The sequence below is a fragment of the Pristiophorus japonicus genome, chromosome 19, assembly GCF_044704955.1.
Source record: "Pristiophorus japonicus isolate sPriJap1 chromosome 19, sPriJap1.hap1, whole genome shotgun sequence".
Classification (NCBI taxonomy): domain Eukaryota; kingdom Metazoa; phylum Chordata; class Chondrichthyes; family Pristiophoridae; genus Pristiophorus; species Pristiophorus japonicus.
Genome location: NC_091995.1, coordinates 86,997,014 through 87,014,264, shown reverse-complemented (window position 1 = coordinate 87,014,264; position 17,251 = coordinate 86,997,014). Strand labels below are relative to the sequence as shown.

Genomic DNA, 17,251 nt, shown 5'->3' with positions numbered 1-17,251 from the left:
ATGGCCATTTCTCACTGTTTCGTTTGCGCATTTGAGTGACTGAGGAGCATGGGCTGGGCGAAACCCTTCCGGAACCTTTTGCAGATTCAGTTGGGGGTGGGAGGCGGGGTTTGAGCGCTTTCAAGGGGCGCTGTTCTAGGAGGGTGCCTTCCGAAGCGCTGAATGGTGCCCATAATCTCTTTCAAACCCTGTTGAGGTCTTTAGCCAGTTGCCCGTAGCCAGATTGGATGCGGGTTCTACAAGATGGCGCCACCAGGCTCTGCCAGCTCTCCCACTTGTCGACATTTCCATTCAGTTCTCACAGTTTCCGATCTACTGGGTCTTTTCCCAGCTGGGACGCAGTGGCTCACCCTCAGAGGGCAGTAAATCTTCAGTTGTACAGTACACATGCCTAACATCCTGCACTGCAACGCACTGTGTTACTGGGCTATTACACCTCATTACCTCGGCATTGGTAACTCTGACCTCGCCACTGATACCCAAAAGTTACTTTGCAGATCGCATTCCTAAAGCAACCAGCTCACGTACATGGCTCACAAACATGCACACTGATCACACACGCACACTCCCAGACACTATGGAGACAGTATTGATTACGTACCTGCAAGCGCTTGAACCAAGGGCTGATCGTGTGCACTTAATAACTGTGCTTGGATTGTTTCCACAACTCTCTTAAACCTGCGGCTGGGCCCTGATGGAGACAAAGAGCCTGTTAACGTTGAATATCATGTTTAGTGGTTATGGTACTTGCAACGTATACACTTGTGAGTATGCTCCGAACTGACCCCCGTCCGGACGGAATTCCTCATCGGCACCAAGCCCCGAAAGCTCCCTCGGGAGCCGGCGCCTCACAACTTGAGCCACCTCGGGGAAATCCCCTCTGTGCCTTTCAGTTCTGCGCGGAGGGGATTCCTGTACGGGCTGCTCCTGCACACTCTCCACCTTGCCATCCTCGTCTGCCGTCCGGACACGCCATGGCGCACCATCTTGCTGTCCGGAGGAGGCGGGGGTTCTCGATGGAGTGCACTCTACGCAGGAATCCTCTCCTCATTTATCGGGGACTTGACCTGGAGGGTGATGCGCGGAGCAGTCCCATGCAATAAGTTTTTAAGTCAGTTCACGGGCTCCCAGGCCGCCTGCAATTTCTGCGGTCTGGAGGAGTCCGTGTTCCATGTTTTTATTGAATGTATGAGGTTGCAGCCCCTGTTCCATTATTTAAAGGGGCTGCTCCTCAATTTCTGGCTGCACTTCAGTCCCACACTCCTGATCTTTGGGCACCCTGTGCAGAGGGGAGCGGGTAGGTCCGAGGGCCTCCTCGTAGGACTGCTCCTGGGCACGGCCAAGGGTGCCATCAGCCGGTCCAGGCAGCAGGCGGTCGAGGGGGTCATTCAGCCTGACTGCCTGCCTCTCTTCCGCGCATACATCCGCGCCAGGGTGTCCCTAGAGATGGAGCACGCGGTGTCCACCGGTACGCTCGCGGCCTTCCGTGGGCGCCGGAGGGACTGGAGTGCATCGTCACCCCCGGCAACCAAATTTTAATTTAAGGTTTTTTTGTCTAAAGTTTTATTTCTTTATTGTGCCGGTTTTAGTGCCCCCGCCACCCCCCCCCCCCCCCCCCTTTAGCCAGGGGGCACTTGTATAATTTGTGTTTTAGTGCCCTCAAAAAAAAAACAAGGGGGCACTTGAAAAGTGTTTTGGAGTGTGCCCCCCCCCCCCCCCACCCGTTTAATCAGGTGGCACTTGATTTTCTGATATACAACAAAATAATTGTAGAGCTGTTGAGTTGGGCGTGGCTTAGTCACATGACTCAATAAAACCCCGGCCAGTTGGGATCAGGGGATCCACGATGAGGCAGGCGGTTGTGAGCCTGGTGGATGAACTGGTAATGTGTAGTGTGATTGTTAAACCTTTTGTTTATAAACCAACTAGTTCTTAATAGCAATGTGTTGCTATAAATTCTTAAGCAAAGAGCCCCATGGAGCAAATACTTTACACTACTGGCCTTGCAACCACTTTTGGGTTCAAATCCCATCATGGTCATTTGTGAATTGAATAAATCTGGTCATTTTTGGGCTGGCACAGAATAAATAGGACAATGGAAACCTTTGGAATGACTCATTTAAACTGTTTCACTGGGTCAAAATCCTGGAACTCTCTCCCTAACAGCACTGTGGGAGCACCTTCACCACACGGACTGCAGCAGTTCAAGAAGACGGCTCACCACCACCTTCTCAAGGGCAATGAGTGATAATAATAATAATAACAACAATGTATTTATACAGTGCCTTTCACGTTAGAAGACAAAAGAGATAAATTTGACACCGAGCCATAAAAGAAGAAATTAAGGCAGATGACCAAAAGCGTGCTTAATTTAAGGAGCGTCTTAAAGGAGGAAAGAGAGGCGGGGAGGTTTAGGGAGGGAGTTCCAGAGCTTGGGGCCCAGGCAGCTGAAGGCACGGCCGCCAATGGTTGAGCAGTTATACTGAGGGATGTTCAAGAGGACAGAATTTGAGGAGCGCAGACATCTCGGGGGATTGTGGGGCTGGAGGAGATTACAGAGATAGGGAGGGGCGAGGGCCATGGAGGGATTTGTAAACAAGGATGAGAATTTTGAGGGGCGGTAACCCTAGTCTATCTGCCGGATGGGACCTCCGCGCCAGGCGTAGGAAGTCCCGCCTCGCCTCGGTTACCACCCCGCGAATTTCGGCCCCTCGGTATCTACTCTTATCAAATTCATTTAACATTTTAACATCAGATCACCCGTCAATCTTCTACACTCACGGGAAGACAAGCCAAGTTTATGCAACCTGTCTTCATGATTTAACTCGCCGAGGCCCAGAATCGGGCCGGTGAATCTGCGCTGCGTCCCGCCCAATACGCCATTGCTGACAGTTTTCAGCATTTTTTTGCGGGATTTATACTGTCTCACGCGGCAACAAAAAAAAAGAATCTTAACGGAGTTTCTCAGTAAATGACGGAAATTGCGTGACCTGGGAAACACTTCCGGTTCTCTGGGATTATCCCTCACCTGACATTAGTGTGAACGTGACCGAGTAAATCCCGTTCTCTTTCTGCGCCTCGCTCCCCTCGGCGTAGGTGATGTCCACCTGGAACTTCACCGGTTTCTGGAAGACAGTCGGCCCCCCGACCGATTTGTACTCTGCGCGGAAACTCGTCTGCGAGATAACGCTGTGGCTCAAACTGGGAATCTGGAGGAAAGAACAGAACGTAAAAAAACATAAGAATTAGGAGCAGGAGGCGGCCATTCGGCCCCTCGAGCCTGCTCCGCCATTCAACATCATGGCTGATCTGATCATGGTCTCAGCTCCATTTCCCTGCCTGCTCCCCATAACCCCTTATCCCCTTATCGTTCAAAAATCTGACTATCTCCGCCTTAAATATATTCAATAACCCAGCCTCCACAGCTCTCTGGGGCAGAGAATTCCAAAGCTTCACAAGCCTCAGAGAGGAAATTCCTCCTCATCTCCTTTTTAAATGCTTATTGGGACCTACATTCCTGATGCTCTCTTCTTTTAGTACCCCCCCCCTCCGAGGACTCTGACTCTTACGGGGGCTGGGGGTGCAAGGTTCCTCAGGCCTCCCCTGATATTGAAAAGTGGCCAATCTCCATCTGCCAGCATAAACAGGGAGGCCTCGATTTTTCTGCCTCCTTAGTTGGGGTTGTAACGTCCGCCCTGAGAAGCTGCCCTCCCACCCCCCGGGCCCAACCCCCTCTCCCGCCTGACCTCGGGAACAGATACGGCCAGGGTGATCTCCTGGACTAGTGTCGATCGCCTGGCTGGGGTCGGAGAGGAATTTTCCCAGATTTCTCCTCCCTAAATTGGCCTGGTTTTTGCCTCTCCCAGGAGATCACGTGGCTCCGGTTGGGGTGGAGTGTAGAATGTTTTTAGTATAAGGGGTGTGGGCTGGGTGGTCTTTGCCTTTCCGTTATTGTTCATGGGTTTGTATGTAACCTTCAGGGCTGCTGACCGAGGGCCTTGCGGCTCTTTGTCGACCGGTGTGGACACGATGGGCCAGAATGGTCTCCTTCTGCGCTGTAAATTTCTATTTTTCTATATTTCCAGCATCGGGGTCATTGACACAAGAAGAACTGCGACACACGGAATGGATTCCTTATCGAGGACCCCACAGTACAACCTGAAGGATCAAACCTTCCTCGCAAACAGTGGACAACCATCAACCACCTCAGAACCGGTCATGGTCGATGCTGCCACCTTCTCCATAGGTGGAGGATTAAAGCCTCCCCATCATGTGACTGTGGAGCTCCTAATCAGACCCTGGAGCACATCATCGAGCACTGCCCTCAGAGGGAATTCACAGGCAGCCTGCAAGATATCCACGCTGTTACACCGGGAGCTTTGGCCTGGAGATCCGGCTTGGATATTGACGTTTGGTTTGCTTTGCTGCTCCCGTATGAAAGAAGAGATTGATGTGCAGGAAACTTGGAGTTGGACCCCATTTTGGGGTCGTCAATTCTGGTTGACTGGAGGTTTCATCACATGACCACCCCGCCCCTACATTCTGATTGGTTGCCCGACCCGTCCATCGTCACGGCGGCCCCACCTTCCCACGGCCAATTGGAAAGCAAAAGGACTCTTCATTGCCCCATTGTATGATTCTTGACGGTCAGTCAAACAGTCCCATCTCCAATATTTTTCTAACTAATGAACAAAAGTTGGTCAAAGATAATGAAAAAAAAACACACAATTCTTTTTAACACCACTGTGATTTTTCTCCCCGGGTGTTGCTGGCGACAATGTCCTGGGGATTAATCTCCAATTCCTGGAGACTCCAGGCCAATCCTGGAGGGTTGGCAACCCCTAGCCCGCAGCGGGAGAAGGAGATGGCCGGTGTAACGTATGTGCCTGTCAGATGCTCACACGTTTGTAGATCCTCGTAGAGCTGCTCCTGGGCCTGGCCAAGGGGGCCATTATCCAGTCCAGGCAGCGGGCGGTCGAGGGGGTCGTTCAACCCAAATGCCTGCTTCCCTTCCGCGGCTACGTTCAAGCCAGGGTGTCCCTGGAGACAGAGCGTGCGGTGTCCACCGGTACGCTCACGGCCTTCCGCGGGCGCCGGAGGGACTGGAGTGCATCATCACCCCCCGGCAACCAAATTTTAATTTAATTTAGCAAAGTTCCCAGTTAATTTGAGGGTTGTAGTGCCCGTACCAAAAGGGGGTACTTTATCTATAGTTTAGTTTAAAATAGTTGTAGAGCTGTTGAGTTGGGAGTGGCTCCGCCAGTCACGTGACGTTCACGAGACTCAATAAAACCCCAGCCAGTTGGGTTCGGGAGATCCACGATGAGGCAGGTGGTTGTCAGCCTGGTAATGTGTCGTGTGATTGTTAAGCCTTTTGCTAATAAACTAAACTAGTTCTTAATAGCAATGTGTTGCTGTGAATTCTTAAGCAAAGAACCCGTGAAGCAAATACATCAGAGCCAGCAAGCCGCTTGAAAGAAATGTCTTTCTCTGGACGGCGGGGCCTTTACACGGCATCGCTCTGATAGCGCTTACAGAGACCCCTCGTCTCGCTATGACCCAAGGCCACACCGCTCTCCCCCCTCCCCCCGCCCCCCACTCCCTCACACCGACCTTTGAGCACCAGGAGGCAGTCTCCGCGTCCGACATCAGAGCAGCGAAAAGGGCACGAGGCACGGATCAGCCCGCGCTCCCCTCGTCTGCGCAAACCTTGCAGACGTCTAGCCGCGCATCAGCAGGCGAACCGAACCCCCCCCCCATCGGAAAACAGCGGGACACAGAGCGTTCCCACCGGCCCCCAGACCCGCTGAACAGTTGGCGCAGGCGAGGCGCGTAGCCTGGGCCCGAATATCAGCGGAATATTTGACCGTGAATCTCTCCAAGGGCGAGTTCATGCACTTGCCCCTTCCCCGGGGGGAGGAGGGAGGTAACCAGAAACAGCAGCCCCTGCATTAAATATTCCCCCCCCCCCCACCCCCCGCCCCCAGCCCTCACCTCGAGAAGCAAGGGCACTGAGGCCAATTGTAGTGCGCGGACCCCCGCCCTGCTAGAGATCAGCTAACTCAGCACAGGTCAGCCAACTGAACCTCACTGGCCTCTTAAGGTTTCACCTCTTCGCCTATTGGGAGAGCGCGCACTGATTGCGGAAGAAGAAATGGTTGGGATCTCACTGAAAGGAAGGCATGAACGATGTCGGCTTTGATGGAGCTCAGAGGCTTATCCCTGATGACAACAAATATCTGTTCTTCTTTGTCCAAGTTAATAAAGTTTCCAAACCACGACTTCTTAGCAAGTCTGTGAGAGAAAGAAAAGCAGGCATTATTTAGCAAGCGGAGGAGAGAAAGGGAGCAGAGCTGATGAGATCTGATCCACAGATGAATAGAGACCCCCGCCAAACATAGTGTGCAGGGCCCCCTCCCACAAAATCATAGAATAGAATCATAGAACAGTACAGTTCAGAAGGAGGCCATTCGGCCCATCGAGACCACGCCGGCTCTTTCGAAGAGCAATGCCGTCAGTCCCATTCCCCCCCCCCGCTCTTTCCCCATAACCCTCACAACATGTACCTACCGTGGGGGCGAACTGACAGGTGCTGACAAGGCCATTTGATTGGAGTGTCTGGGAGGCAGGAGGAGGACAGAGCAAGGCAGGGTAGCACTGCTCAAATATCAGGCAACCAGACACCCGTGCATGCAGCAATCTATCTTCCATTGCTCGGGGGAAGCACTGGTGGCTCCCTCAGGCTCCCAATACTCGAGTTCCGGGCCAGTGCAGCGTGGCGAGTGCTGAGGGAGGGCCTGTCGTGTGGTTAAAGTGGGGGGGGGGGGGGGGTCCGATCTACCTGCTCCTGTTGGGGAAATGCGTCATGGAACCGATCCACTGTGGTCCCCAGCAAGTGATCATGAAAAGGAGTTCCTGAGATGGACTTATGAAGCAGTCAGTTACTAGTCGGTCTAGCAGGAAGGGAAGATAATGGGGTGGGGGGGGGGGGGTTTGTAGAGCACTGATTGTGGGGCTGGTGGCACTGTACCATGGATATATAACTACCTGGTGTCTACATAAGTATGTAAGGGGCCGGAAATTCCCTTTATAACGCCGCCCGGTTAGTGCCAGGCAGCTTACGGGCGGCAAAGGCCTACCGTGGGTGATAAGCACTGTCCACGGCTCGGGAGAAATTCGACAGGCTTTTTGCCGGAGGCGCCAAGAGGTAAGGCCGTGCCCCTCTTAACGCCACCCGCTTGTGGCGATGCCACCCAGCGTGCAACGCCCCCTTGTGGCCGCTCCCACGATATTCGGTTTGTCGCGGAGGCCCAAACGGCCGTACCGCCTGGGAAAGGTGGAGGGAACATCGCGGGGGGGGGGCTCGAGCGTGTTCGCCCAGGGATCAAGGTCAGTTTACTTATTTATTTCATCTCCTTTCCATTAGTTGTAACAGTGGAAAAGTTTGTGTGTGTGTGTGTGTGTGTGGGTCAGAGGAGTTTGAGTTTTTTTTCTCCCTTCCCTTTTCTTCCCGTTGCCCAGCGAGCGAGGCGGCAGCCTCCTGACGGGAAATTCAGTCGGCCTCCTGAGCTCCCGCCCGAGGGCAAGTGTGCAACGCCACCCTTTTGGCACCTTTGCGCCTAACGCCCGGCGGTAAATTCGTCACTCGGGCCGTGACACCGCCTCAAAAACGACACGAGCGAATTTCGACCCCGAAGAAGTTTAAAGTAAAGCCAGAGGTCAAACATACTCCTCCTACACCAGCAGATCAACACCATGCAATACCTAAAGTACTCAATCGTGCAGAAAGGAGATAAAGAGGGGAGGGGGAGAGAGAGGAAATGGAGATAAAGTAGGTGAGAGAGGGGGGACAAAAAGGGAAGCCAGAACGACAGAGAGAGGAAAGAGAGAACTATAAATAAGAAGACAAAAGAGGGAGAGCAAGATAGAGAGAGAGATAGAGATGGGAGACCCAAGATGAAGAGAAGGGGCCAGAAAGGAGATGGAGAGAGAAAGCGAGTGAGGAGAAAGTAGAAAAGAGTGTGAGAATAATGGGAAGCAATAAATGAAGGGGGTCAGAGAGAAAGGAAGGTCGGAATAAGTTCAAGGTCACGGATAAGCAGGAGACCGTGCAACCCCCCACAAGGCAGGCGGCCATTTTCTGCCCCCTTTGCCATTACTCTCGACATTACCCAAAGAGTTGGACTCACTCTGGCGATGATTCCGGCGTCAGGCTCGACATTTCCTCTGTTGGTACTGTGTGCGGGATGGGGAGGGGCGGCGGGGGTGGGGGGGGGGTGGTGGAGGAGAGAAGGAAAGAAAGAGAATCGGATCAGTGTAGCCTGCAGGGTGAGCCTCCTCATCATCAGCCTTTGTAATCAGGGCCCCTGCCCTCTTCACGCATGGCCTTACACCGAGCTTACGGTACATGAGGGGGGGGTTGGCGGAGAGAGTCTGCGCCTCCCCCCCCCCCGCCCCCGGTGATACAGTGGCGTTTCTGGAGGTGCTGCCTCTCGCCATGTGCGAGCTCAGACAGCGAGAGTGTCAGCGGGCTATTCAAACGTGGAGGGCATCACACACCCCTCCACCTCCCCCCCCCCCCCGCCAACACATCACTTTTTTGCCCAATCCCCATATCCCTCGATTCCCCTGGAGTCCAAATCGCATCGATCTCAGCCTTGAATATTCTCAGCGACTGAGCCTCCACAACCCTCTGGGGTAGAGAATTCACCATCCTCCGAGTGAAGAAGTTTCTCCTCATCTCAGTCCTAAATGGCCGACCCCTTATTCTGAGACTGTGACCCCTGGTTCTAGACACTCCGTATGTACTTACATCGACAGTTGGGCGAGGAGAGGCACGGTTTAGACAGAAAGCATTTCCCCAGATTTATCCTTCCCCGTTTTAAGAATGGTCGGCCCCAACAGTCAGGGGTGGATGGGACTGTAACCCCAGGCCCACCAAATAAATGTAGGAAAAAATAGATAAATAGGCCTCCCAAATAGGCTTATGTATACTTGTTGATTCAGGCTAGATTCACTTGTTTATACCCATATACAGAAGTACCTATATACACTAAAGTACCAATATTCAGAACAGAATATCTACTAGCCTGTTTTATTTCACGTTATTGAGAGAAATTTGCATATATATCTAGTATTGCAATGTTACCAGAACCAGAATATAGACCAGAATACTTGATACAGAACATATGCTTTCATTTTTGAATATACCGGCCTGTGTTTCCATACTCAGAATCGGAATCATACACGTGATGTAATGAACATGAACAAACAGAACTATCGGCCCATGTGGACCAGTTTGCCCCAGGCCCATCACGCCCTGAATCTGGCCCTGTCTCGGCCCATCAGGCCCTGCCTCCGACCCACCAGGCCCTGAGCCCGGTCCTGAGCCTGGCCCCGCCCCTGACCCACTAGGCCCTGAACCTGGGCCTGCCCCCGGCCCACCAGACCCTGAGCCCAGGCCTGCCCCCGACCCACCAGGCCCTGAGCCCGGGCCTGCCCCCCGACCCACCAGGCCCTGATCCCGAGCCTGCCCCTGACCCACCAGGCCCTGAGCCCGGCCCTGGCGATAGCCCGACCCACCAAGCCCTGAGCCCGGGCCTGCCCCCGGCCCACCAGACCCTGAGCCCGGCCCTGCCTACAGCCTGACCCACCATGCCCTGAGCCCGGCCCTGTCCCTGACCCACCAAGCCTTGAGCTCGGGCCTGCCCCCGGCCCACCAGACCCTGAGCCCGGCCCTGCCTACAGCCTGACCCACCATGCCCTGAGCTCGGCCCTGCCCCCTGACCCACCAGACCCTGAGCCCGGGCCTGCCCCTGACCCACCAGGCCCTGAGCCCGGCCCTGGCGATAGCCCGACCCACCAAGCCCTGAGCCCGGGCCTGCCCCCGGCCCACCAGACCCTGAGCCCGACCCTGCCTACAGCCTGACCCACCATGCCCTGAGCCCGCCCTGCCTACAGCCTGACCCACCATGCCCTGAGCCCGGCCCTGGCGATAGCCCGACCCACCAAGCCCTGAGCCCGGGCTTGCCCCCGGCCCACCAGTCCCTGAGCCCGGCCCTGCCTACAGCCTGACCCACCATGCCCTGAGCCCGGCCCTGCCTACAGCCTGACCCACCATGCCCTGAGCCCGGGCCCTGCCAACAACCCGACACCAGCTCACCTTGTAGCTTCCTCCGGTGGAAGCGCGGCGACCCGAGGAAGCTGTTCTTGATGGAGTTGAGCCGGGTCCTCCAGGGCACTCCTCCGACCCCTGGGCTGGACGGCGGTGTGGCGTTGGGCGTGCTGGTGGGGCTCTCCTTTGGCGTGTGGATGGGGGTTCCCAGCGGGGTGGGGAGGGGGCTGCCTCTAGGGGAGGGGTGAGGGGTCACCTGTGTGGCAGGGACAGATTTGGCGCCCGTTTTAGTACCTGGGAAAAATCGAGCAGGGGCTGGCGGAATGAAGGAGGGTGAAGGGATGGAGGGGTGGTGGGGTGGTGGTGATGGCTCGGAGGGGTGCTGGTACTGAGGGGTGTGGGAAGGAGAGGTAGCTACAAGGTTGATGGGGAGAGGGTTGGATTTGATGGGCTGCAATGGCTTCTCGCATAGGCTGGCCTTTGCCGGCAGAGTTTGTGTCTTGGGGTCAGGCTGGCGGTGGTGATGTGCGAGTTTCGATTGCCACACGGTGCCGGGCTGGTGCGAGAAGTCCTTACAAGCGTCACGCTCGGGTGAGGCGGGCGAGAAGCTAAAGACGGGGCTCTGAGGAGGGACAGAGAACTTGCGAATGGGCTGAATGTCATGAAAGGGGAAAAGTCAAGTGAAGTGAGCAAGAACAACAAGAACAAGCAACTTTCAGCAGCGTCAACAAGAGCACGAGGCCAGAGGATTGCAAAACAAAGCAGAAATCAACGGAGAACTTTCATTGAAACTAAAAAAAAAACCACAGCAGGAAACACTTGAGCAAGGGATGTTCCGCTGTTTCTCGTCGCTGGAGGGCCAATTGTCTCTGGGTCCTCCTCCCTCCTCTCCCACACAACCCTGGCCGGGATACAGTTCCCCCGCACGCCCGCTCCGAGCCACTCTTCACCAGTGAGAAGAGGCTATTCAACCGCAGACAGCATCGCAACTCAATTGATGTCCTCTTTCCTGTCGGAGGCAATCAGGAACTCTGGATCATTGCCCCCCCCCCCTCCCCCGCCTATCAGAGGCGCTGAGGCCAACTGTAAGGTTGCCCCGAGTGCAATTGGGGGATAAACACAGGGCGGGAATCGATGTCGGGGTCCCTCCTGCCCTGTACATCACACACTGAGCCATTCTGGGGAGGTATCATTCCCAATGCAGCAAATATCCCGGCAGATGGGAATTCCACAAATCCTGGTGTTATCCAGGAATGTGGAGTGGTCCCTGGGTCCCTCACCTAACCCACTGGCCCACCATCAAACCCGGGTTGGGGACTTGTTAATGCCGATATCAGTGCAAGTCTTTTTTCATGCTGTGACCATCTCCCAGGTTTGGTGGGAGGAGGAGGGAGAGATTCCCCCAGACTGCATATCCCGTAACAACGAGACATCCCGGGGTCAAAGTGCAACCAAAAAGCACAATCAGCAAACCTGCCCTGAGACTAATGAAGTGTTGGTAATGTGTGTGTGTGAGGGGAAAGTGTAGTGAGAGCCCATCCCTCTGACCCACACTCGGGGCAGTGTAGTGACACCCTGTATCACACACTCACACAGTCACACCCTGTATCACACAGTGACACCTTGTATCACACACTCACTCAGTGACACCCTGTATCACACAGTCACACCCTGTATCACACAGTCACACCCTGTATCACACAGTGACACCCTGTATCACACACTCACTCAGTGACACCCTGTATCACACAGTCACACCCTGTATCACACACTCACACCCTGTATCACACACTCACACAGTCACACCCTGTATCACACACTCACACAATCACACCCTGTATCACACACTCACACACTCACACCCTGTATCACACAGTGACACCTTGTATCACACACTCACTCAGTGACACCCTGTATCACACAGTCACACCCTGTATCACACAGTCACACCCTGTATCACACACTCACACCCTGTATCACACACTCACACAGTCACACCCTGTATCACACACTCACACCCTGTATCACACAGTCACACAGTCACACAGTCACACCCTGTATCACACAGTCACACCCTGTATCACACACTCACACTGAGGGCAGTGTAGCCTATTGTAGAACGCGCCTGTTTTTTAATTCCATTCCCTGCTCTGAGTCCCACGCAGTTCATGAACCATTACGAAAGATCCTAAATATAGGCTCATTCATGCCACATTTTATTTTGGTAAACGGTTGCGTTGATGAGCTGAGGGGTGGTTCGCGCTGGAGAATGTGCTCCGTTTTAAGCCAAGGGGCAGAACCAGAGGTAACAACAATACCGAGTTCCATTTATCTAGCGCCTTTAACGTGCTTCACCGGTGCGATTTACCAAACGGCATTTGACACCGAGCCACATAAGGAGACAGTAGGACAGGTTGGTCAGAGAGGGAGATTTTAAGGAGCGTCTTAAAGGAGGCGGAGAAGTTTAGGGAGGGAGTTCCAGAGCTTGGGGCCCAAGCAGCTGAAGGCACGGCCACCGATGGTGGAGCGATTATAATCGAGGATTCGCAGAAGGCCAGAATTAGAGGAGTGCAGAGATCACGGAGAGACATGGGGGAGTTTGACCCTGAACACGATTCCCTCCGCTGACTAACCTGCTGTGCATTTGCAGCGGTTTTATGTCACCAGGAGATGATTTTAGAAAGATTTTTTTTGAAAATGACTTGGTAAGAATAATTTCGCCAAATGATGTAATGCTGCTGGCAATTACTGAAAGAAACAAGACAAAAATAAACTGGCCAAAATGCTATAAAGGATGAAAATCACCACAGGCCACAACTGGCCAAACCCAGGATTTCAGTGCTGCAGTGCCACTCGTCACCTGCTGGTGTCGCTGTTGATGACTGCGGCTCCACAAAGCTCTGCAGCGCACCCCAGTGAGCAACCGGAGTTACTGCAACTATCAGCAAACAGCTCTTCAGTCAGATATGGCCAAGCATTTGAGATCGGTTGTAACACCCCAACTGCTAACTGACGGAGGACCAAACCAGACCTTGTGACACCTTGAACCCACTGATCCATTGGGATCAGGGGGCGGGTTGGAGTGACCTTGCTTTAACATCTGGTGTCCAAGTCCCACCTTCACACGCAAGGGGACGTGAATTATACATTTCTACCGAGGACCCTGACTCTGAAACAGGGAGCCCCGTACGGGTGTGATCCATCCTCGCCTGGCCCCGGGTAAGGCCACCCTTTCGCAGTGCGTCCGAAAGCTCGCTCGGACCCAGCTCCGCTCGCCCGGAATGCTCAAGGAGCGCGCGAGACCAGCAGCAACACCGGTCGTGTCGTGTTCCCCGGCTGGGCCCTCCCCCGGGGAGGCCAAATGTCAACCTCCTCTGAATGGAGGCTCGTTTGAAGCTTTCTGGGAGGCAGTGCGCAGGGGGGGGGGGGGTCAGGCATTGGCCCAGTACGGGATTCTGATCACGAGCACGATCCCTGGTTGCTTTTAACCCTCCGTGAGACAGGGGAGAGATGATGCTAATTGTAGCCGCACCCACCAACTGCTGCCCCAGTTGCGATTGAAGCTGGGACCTCTGGGGTTTCAATGGCTTGTAGGGATGTGTATGTAGGCCTGTAAATGACATTGTATGTGTGTGTGTGTCTGTGCATTGTTATGTGTGTACCTGTGTATGACTATGTGTGCATAGTCTGTGTCTACATGTGTGCCCGTTGATGTGTATATGTACCTACGAATGGTCTGTGTCTCTCCGTATGTCTGTGTGCGTGTACCTGTGTGTGTCTCAGTATACGCACACCCATGCCTGTAAGCTGATGCGTACATTAACACAGCCGTCACCTTAGCGGAGCTTTGCACAGCTACACGAGGCGAGCTAGCACATGCCCGACTCACACTTACCCTGGGGCTGCTGAGCGGGCTGGAGGAGAGACCACACGAGGCTCCACTGACCGACCGAGACCTGAGCCAAGAGAAAACAAACATGTCACTCGGGCACCGGCCAACATCCCCAGCATCGAAGCACTGACCACACTCGACCAGCCCCGTTGGGCAGGGCCACATTGTCCGCATGCCCAACACGAGACTCCCAGAGCAAGCGCTCTACTCGGAGCTCCTACACGGCAAACGAGCCAAAGGTGGGCAGAGGAAACGTTACAGGGACACCCTCAAAGCCTCCCTGATAAAGTGCAGCATCCCCACCGACACCCGGGAGTCCCTGGCCAAAGACCAGACCGCCCTAAGTGGAGGAAGTGCATCTGGGAGGGCGTTGAGCACCTCGAGTCTCGTCGCCGAGAGCATGCAGAAATCAAGCGCAGGCAGCGGAAGGAGCGTGTGGCAAACCAGTCCCATCCTCCCTTTCCTTCAACCACTGTCTGTCCCACCTGTGACAGGGACTGTGGTTCTCGTATTGGACTGTTCAGCCACCTAAGGACTCATTTTTAGAGTGGAAGCAAGTCTTCCTCGATTCCGAGGGCCTGTCTCTGATTGATTGATTGATTGATTGATTGGGTGCAGGCCCGGCGAGAGAGAGAAAGAGAGTGTGGTATCTTCTCTATGACTTCACAAACACGCACTTACAAAATGACTTCCGCTCAGGAACTTGTCAGGTGACCTGACCTGTAATTGTATTTACATGAGCAATTGCATTGCCGCGGTAGTCCACTGGGTGGAGCAGTAGTCTATTATATATTGCAGAGAGAGAGAGAGATACAGGAAGAGAGACAGAAATATAGCGAGAAAGAGAGATAGAGGAAGAGAGACAGAAAGCGAGAAGGCGAAAGAGAGAGAGACATAGTGAGGAAGAGAGAAGAGAGTGAGAGCGAAAGAAAGGAAGAGTGACAGAAAAAGAGAGAGGAAGAGAAACAGAGGGAGAGAAAGAAAGAGAGAGCGGAAGACAGAGATGGAGACTGTCAGAGGGGACATCTTTCAGATGAGGATCTGGTCTGCCCTCTCAGGTGGGCGTACATAGACCCCATGTTTTGATTTGAAAAGGAGCTGGGGAGGTCTCCTGGTTTCCGACCAATGTTTATCCAATCAACATCACTAAAACAGGAAATTGAGTCATGGTGACGTCATAGCAACGGTACCACCTGAATCGCTAGGCCCGCAGCCACTACTTTAACATCTGGCCTCTTTCACGTCCGGAAAGCTGGGAGAACTCTGCTTCTTAAAAAAGCAGCTACTGCCCTCCTCTCACTGCGGGGGCTCCAGGAAAGGAGCGGGATCCGTGCTGAACACCCGCTGGGCCAACCTCCAGGCTGGGCAGGGGGAAAATGGAGGCCCAGAGGCGCATCACGTGTGCCCAAGGTCACAGGTGAAGTGTGGGCCGGCGGCTGTGGTCCCTGAACCAACCGTTGGTTGTGCATCACCCCCACGCCCCCCCACTCCCCACCCCGACATCTCGTCCTAACATCAGTAACTTGTCAACCAGGGAATATTGTAACACTGTAAAGGCACAGCCATGATATAATTGAATGGCGGAAGAGGTCGAGGGGCTGAATGGCCTCCTCCTGTTCCTGAGGAGCAGGCTCGAGGGGCTGAATGGCCTTCTCCTGTTCCTGAGGTGCAGGCTCGAGGGACTGAATGGCCTTCTCCTGTTCCTGAGGTGCAGGCTCGAGGGACTGAATGGCCTCCTCCTGTTCCTAAGGTGCAGGCTCGAGGGGCTGAAAGGCCTCCTCCTGTTTCTGAGGTGCAGGCCCGAGGGGCTGAAAGGCCTCCTCCTGTTTCTGAGGTGCAGGCTCGAGGGACTGAATGGCCTCCTCCTGTTCCTAAGGTGCAGGCTCGAGGGCTGAAAGGCCTCCTCCTGTTTCTGAGGTGCAGGCCCGAGGTGCTGAATGGCTCCTCCTATTCCTGAGGTGCAGGCTCGAGGGGCTGAAAGGCCTCCTCTTGTTTCTGAGGTGCAGGCCCGAGGTGCTGAATGGCCTCCTCCTGTTCCTGAGGTGCAGGCCCGAGGTGCTGAATGGCCTCCTCCTGTTCCTGAGGTGCAGGCCCGAGGTGCTGAATGGCCTCCTCCTGTTCCTGAGGTGCAGGCCCGAGGTGCTGAATGGCCTCCTCCTGTTCCTGAGGTGCAGGCTCGAGGGGAACACGGACGTGCAGCAGAACCTCCTCACTCCACTCACTTACAATTATTTCCCCAAACCTCGCCCCCCCCCCCGCCCCCCTCCCCCCCCACCATCCCACACCCTCATTTCTGCGGGGAGGGGAGAGAGGGAATAAACATGATATTTTTTGGTTACAGAATTGTGTGGAAAGTTCCAGAAGCTTCTACGTACAAAGCGCCAGAGTTTGAACTGTAAACGTAACTGTGGTGCCTTTACCCCCACTGACCCACTGGGGTGAGGGGGGGAGGGGCAGGGTAACGGAAGGGTTTGGGGGAGGGGCTGGGAAGGAGGATTGGGGGGAGAGAGGTTGGGGGAGGGGCTGAGGGAAGGGTTGTGGGAAGGGGAGAGATTGCGGTGGAAGGGTGAGCAGTTGGGAGGGTGGGGTGGGGGGGGAGAGATTGGGGGAGGGGTTGGGGTAGGGGCTGAGGTTGGGGGGAGGGGCGAGAGGTTGGGGCTTGGAGGGGTTGGGAAGGAGAGGGGAGGGGCTGAAGAGAGGGGAGGTTTGGGGAGAGGGGAGGTATTGGGGGAGAGGTTGGGGAGGGGGAGGTGTTGGAGGGGAGGGGAGGTGTTGGGGAGAGGGTTGGGGGGAGGGGAGGGGGAGAGGTTGAGGGGAGGGGGAGAGGGGAGGTGGTGGGGGGAAGGGGAGGTGTGGGGGAGGGGAGGTGTTGGGGGAGAGGTTGGGGGAGGGGAGGTGTTGAGGGGAGGGGAGGTGTTGAGGGGAGGGGGAGGAGGTTGAGGGGAGGGGGAGAGGTTGGGGGGAGAGGTTGGTGGGAGGGGGAGAGGGGAGGTGTTGGGGGAGGGGAGGTGTTGGGGGAGGGGGAGAGGTTGGGGGAAGGGGGGAGGGGAGAGGGAGGAGGGGAGGTGTTGGGGGAGAGGTTTGGGGAGGGGAGGTGTTGAGGGGAGGGGAGTATTGGGGAGAGGTTGGGGAGGGGAGGTGTTGAGGGGAGGGGAGGTATTGGGGAGAGGTTGGGGAGGGGAGGCGTTGAGGGAGGGGAGGTATTGAGGGAGGGGGAGAGGTTGGGGAAGGGGGGAGGGGAGAGG

General features: G+C 55.1%; 2 protein-coding genes across 2 annotated transcripts in view; one reads left to right on the top strand and one right to left on the bottom strand.

The window, feature by feature from the left end:
* LOC139230016 (MOB kinase activator 2-like) overlaps nt 1-5,325 on the top strand; it is a 71,107-nt gene extending 65,782 nt beyond the window's left edge. Inside the window, exon 6 of the transcript XR_011587877.1 lies at nt 4,086-5,325. The gene's annotated coding sequence lies outside the window, so the exon portion shown is untranslated. The remainder of the gene's footprint in view (nt 1-4,085) is intronic.
* LOC139230283 (serine/threonine-protein kinase BRSK2-like) overlaps nt 1-17,251 on the bottom strand; it is a 190,929-nt gene that overhangs the window by 1,639 nt on the left and 172,039 nt on the right. Inside the window, exons 12-18 of the mRNA XM_070862112.1 lie at nt 15,307-15,367; nt 14,010-14,070; nt 10,163-10,766; nt 8,190-8,235; nt 6,171-6,294; nt 3,029-3,209; nt 602-691 (exon numbers count right to left, since the gene is read on the bottom strand). Coding sequence (XP_070718213.1) covers nt 602-691; nt 3,029-3,209; nt 6,171-6,294; nt 8,190-8,235; nt 10,163-10,766; nt 14,010-14,070; nt 15,307-15,367 — 1,167 coding nt within the window. The remainder of the gene's footprint in view (nt 1-601; nt 692-3,028; nt 3,210-6,170; nt 6,295-8,189; nt 8,236-10,162; nt 10,767-14,009; nt 14,071-15,306; nt 15,368-17,251) is intronic.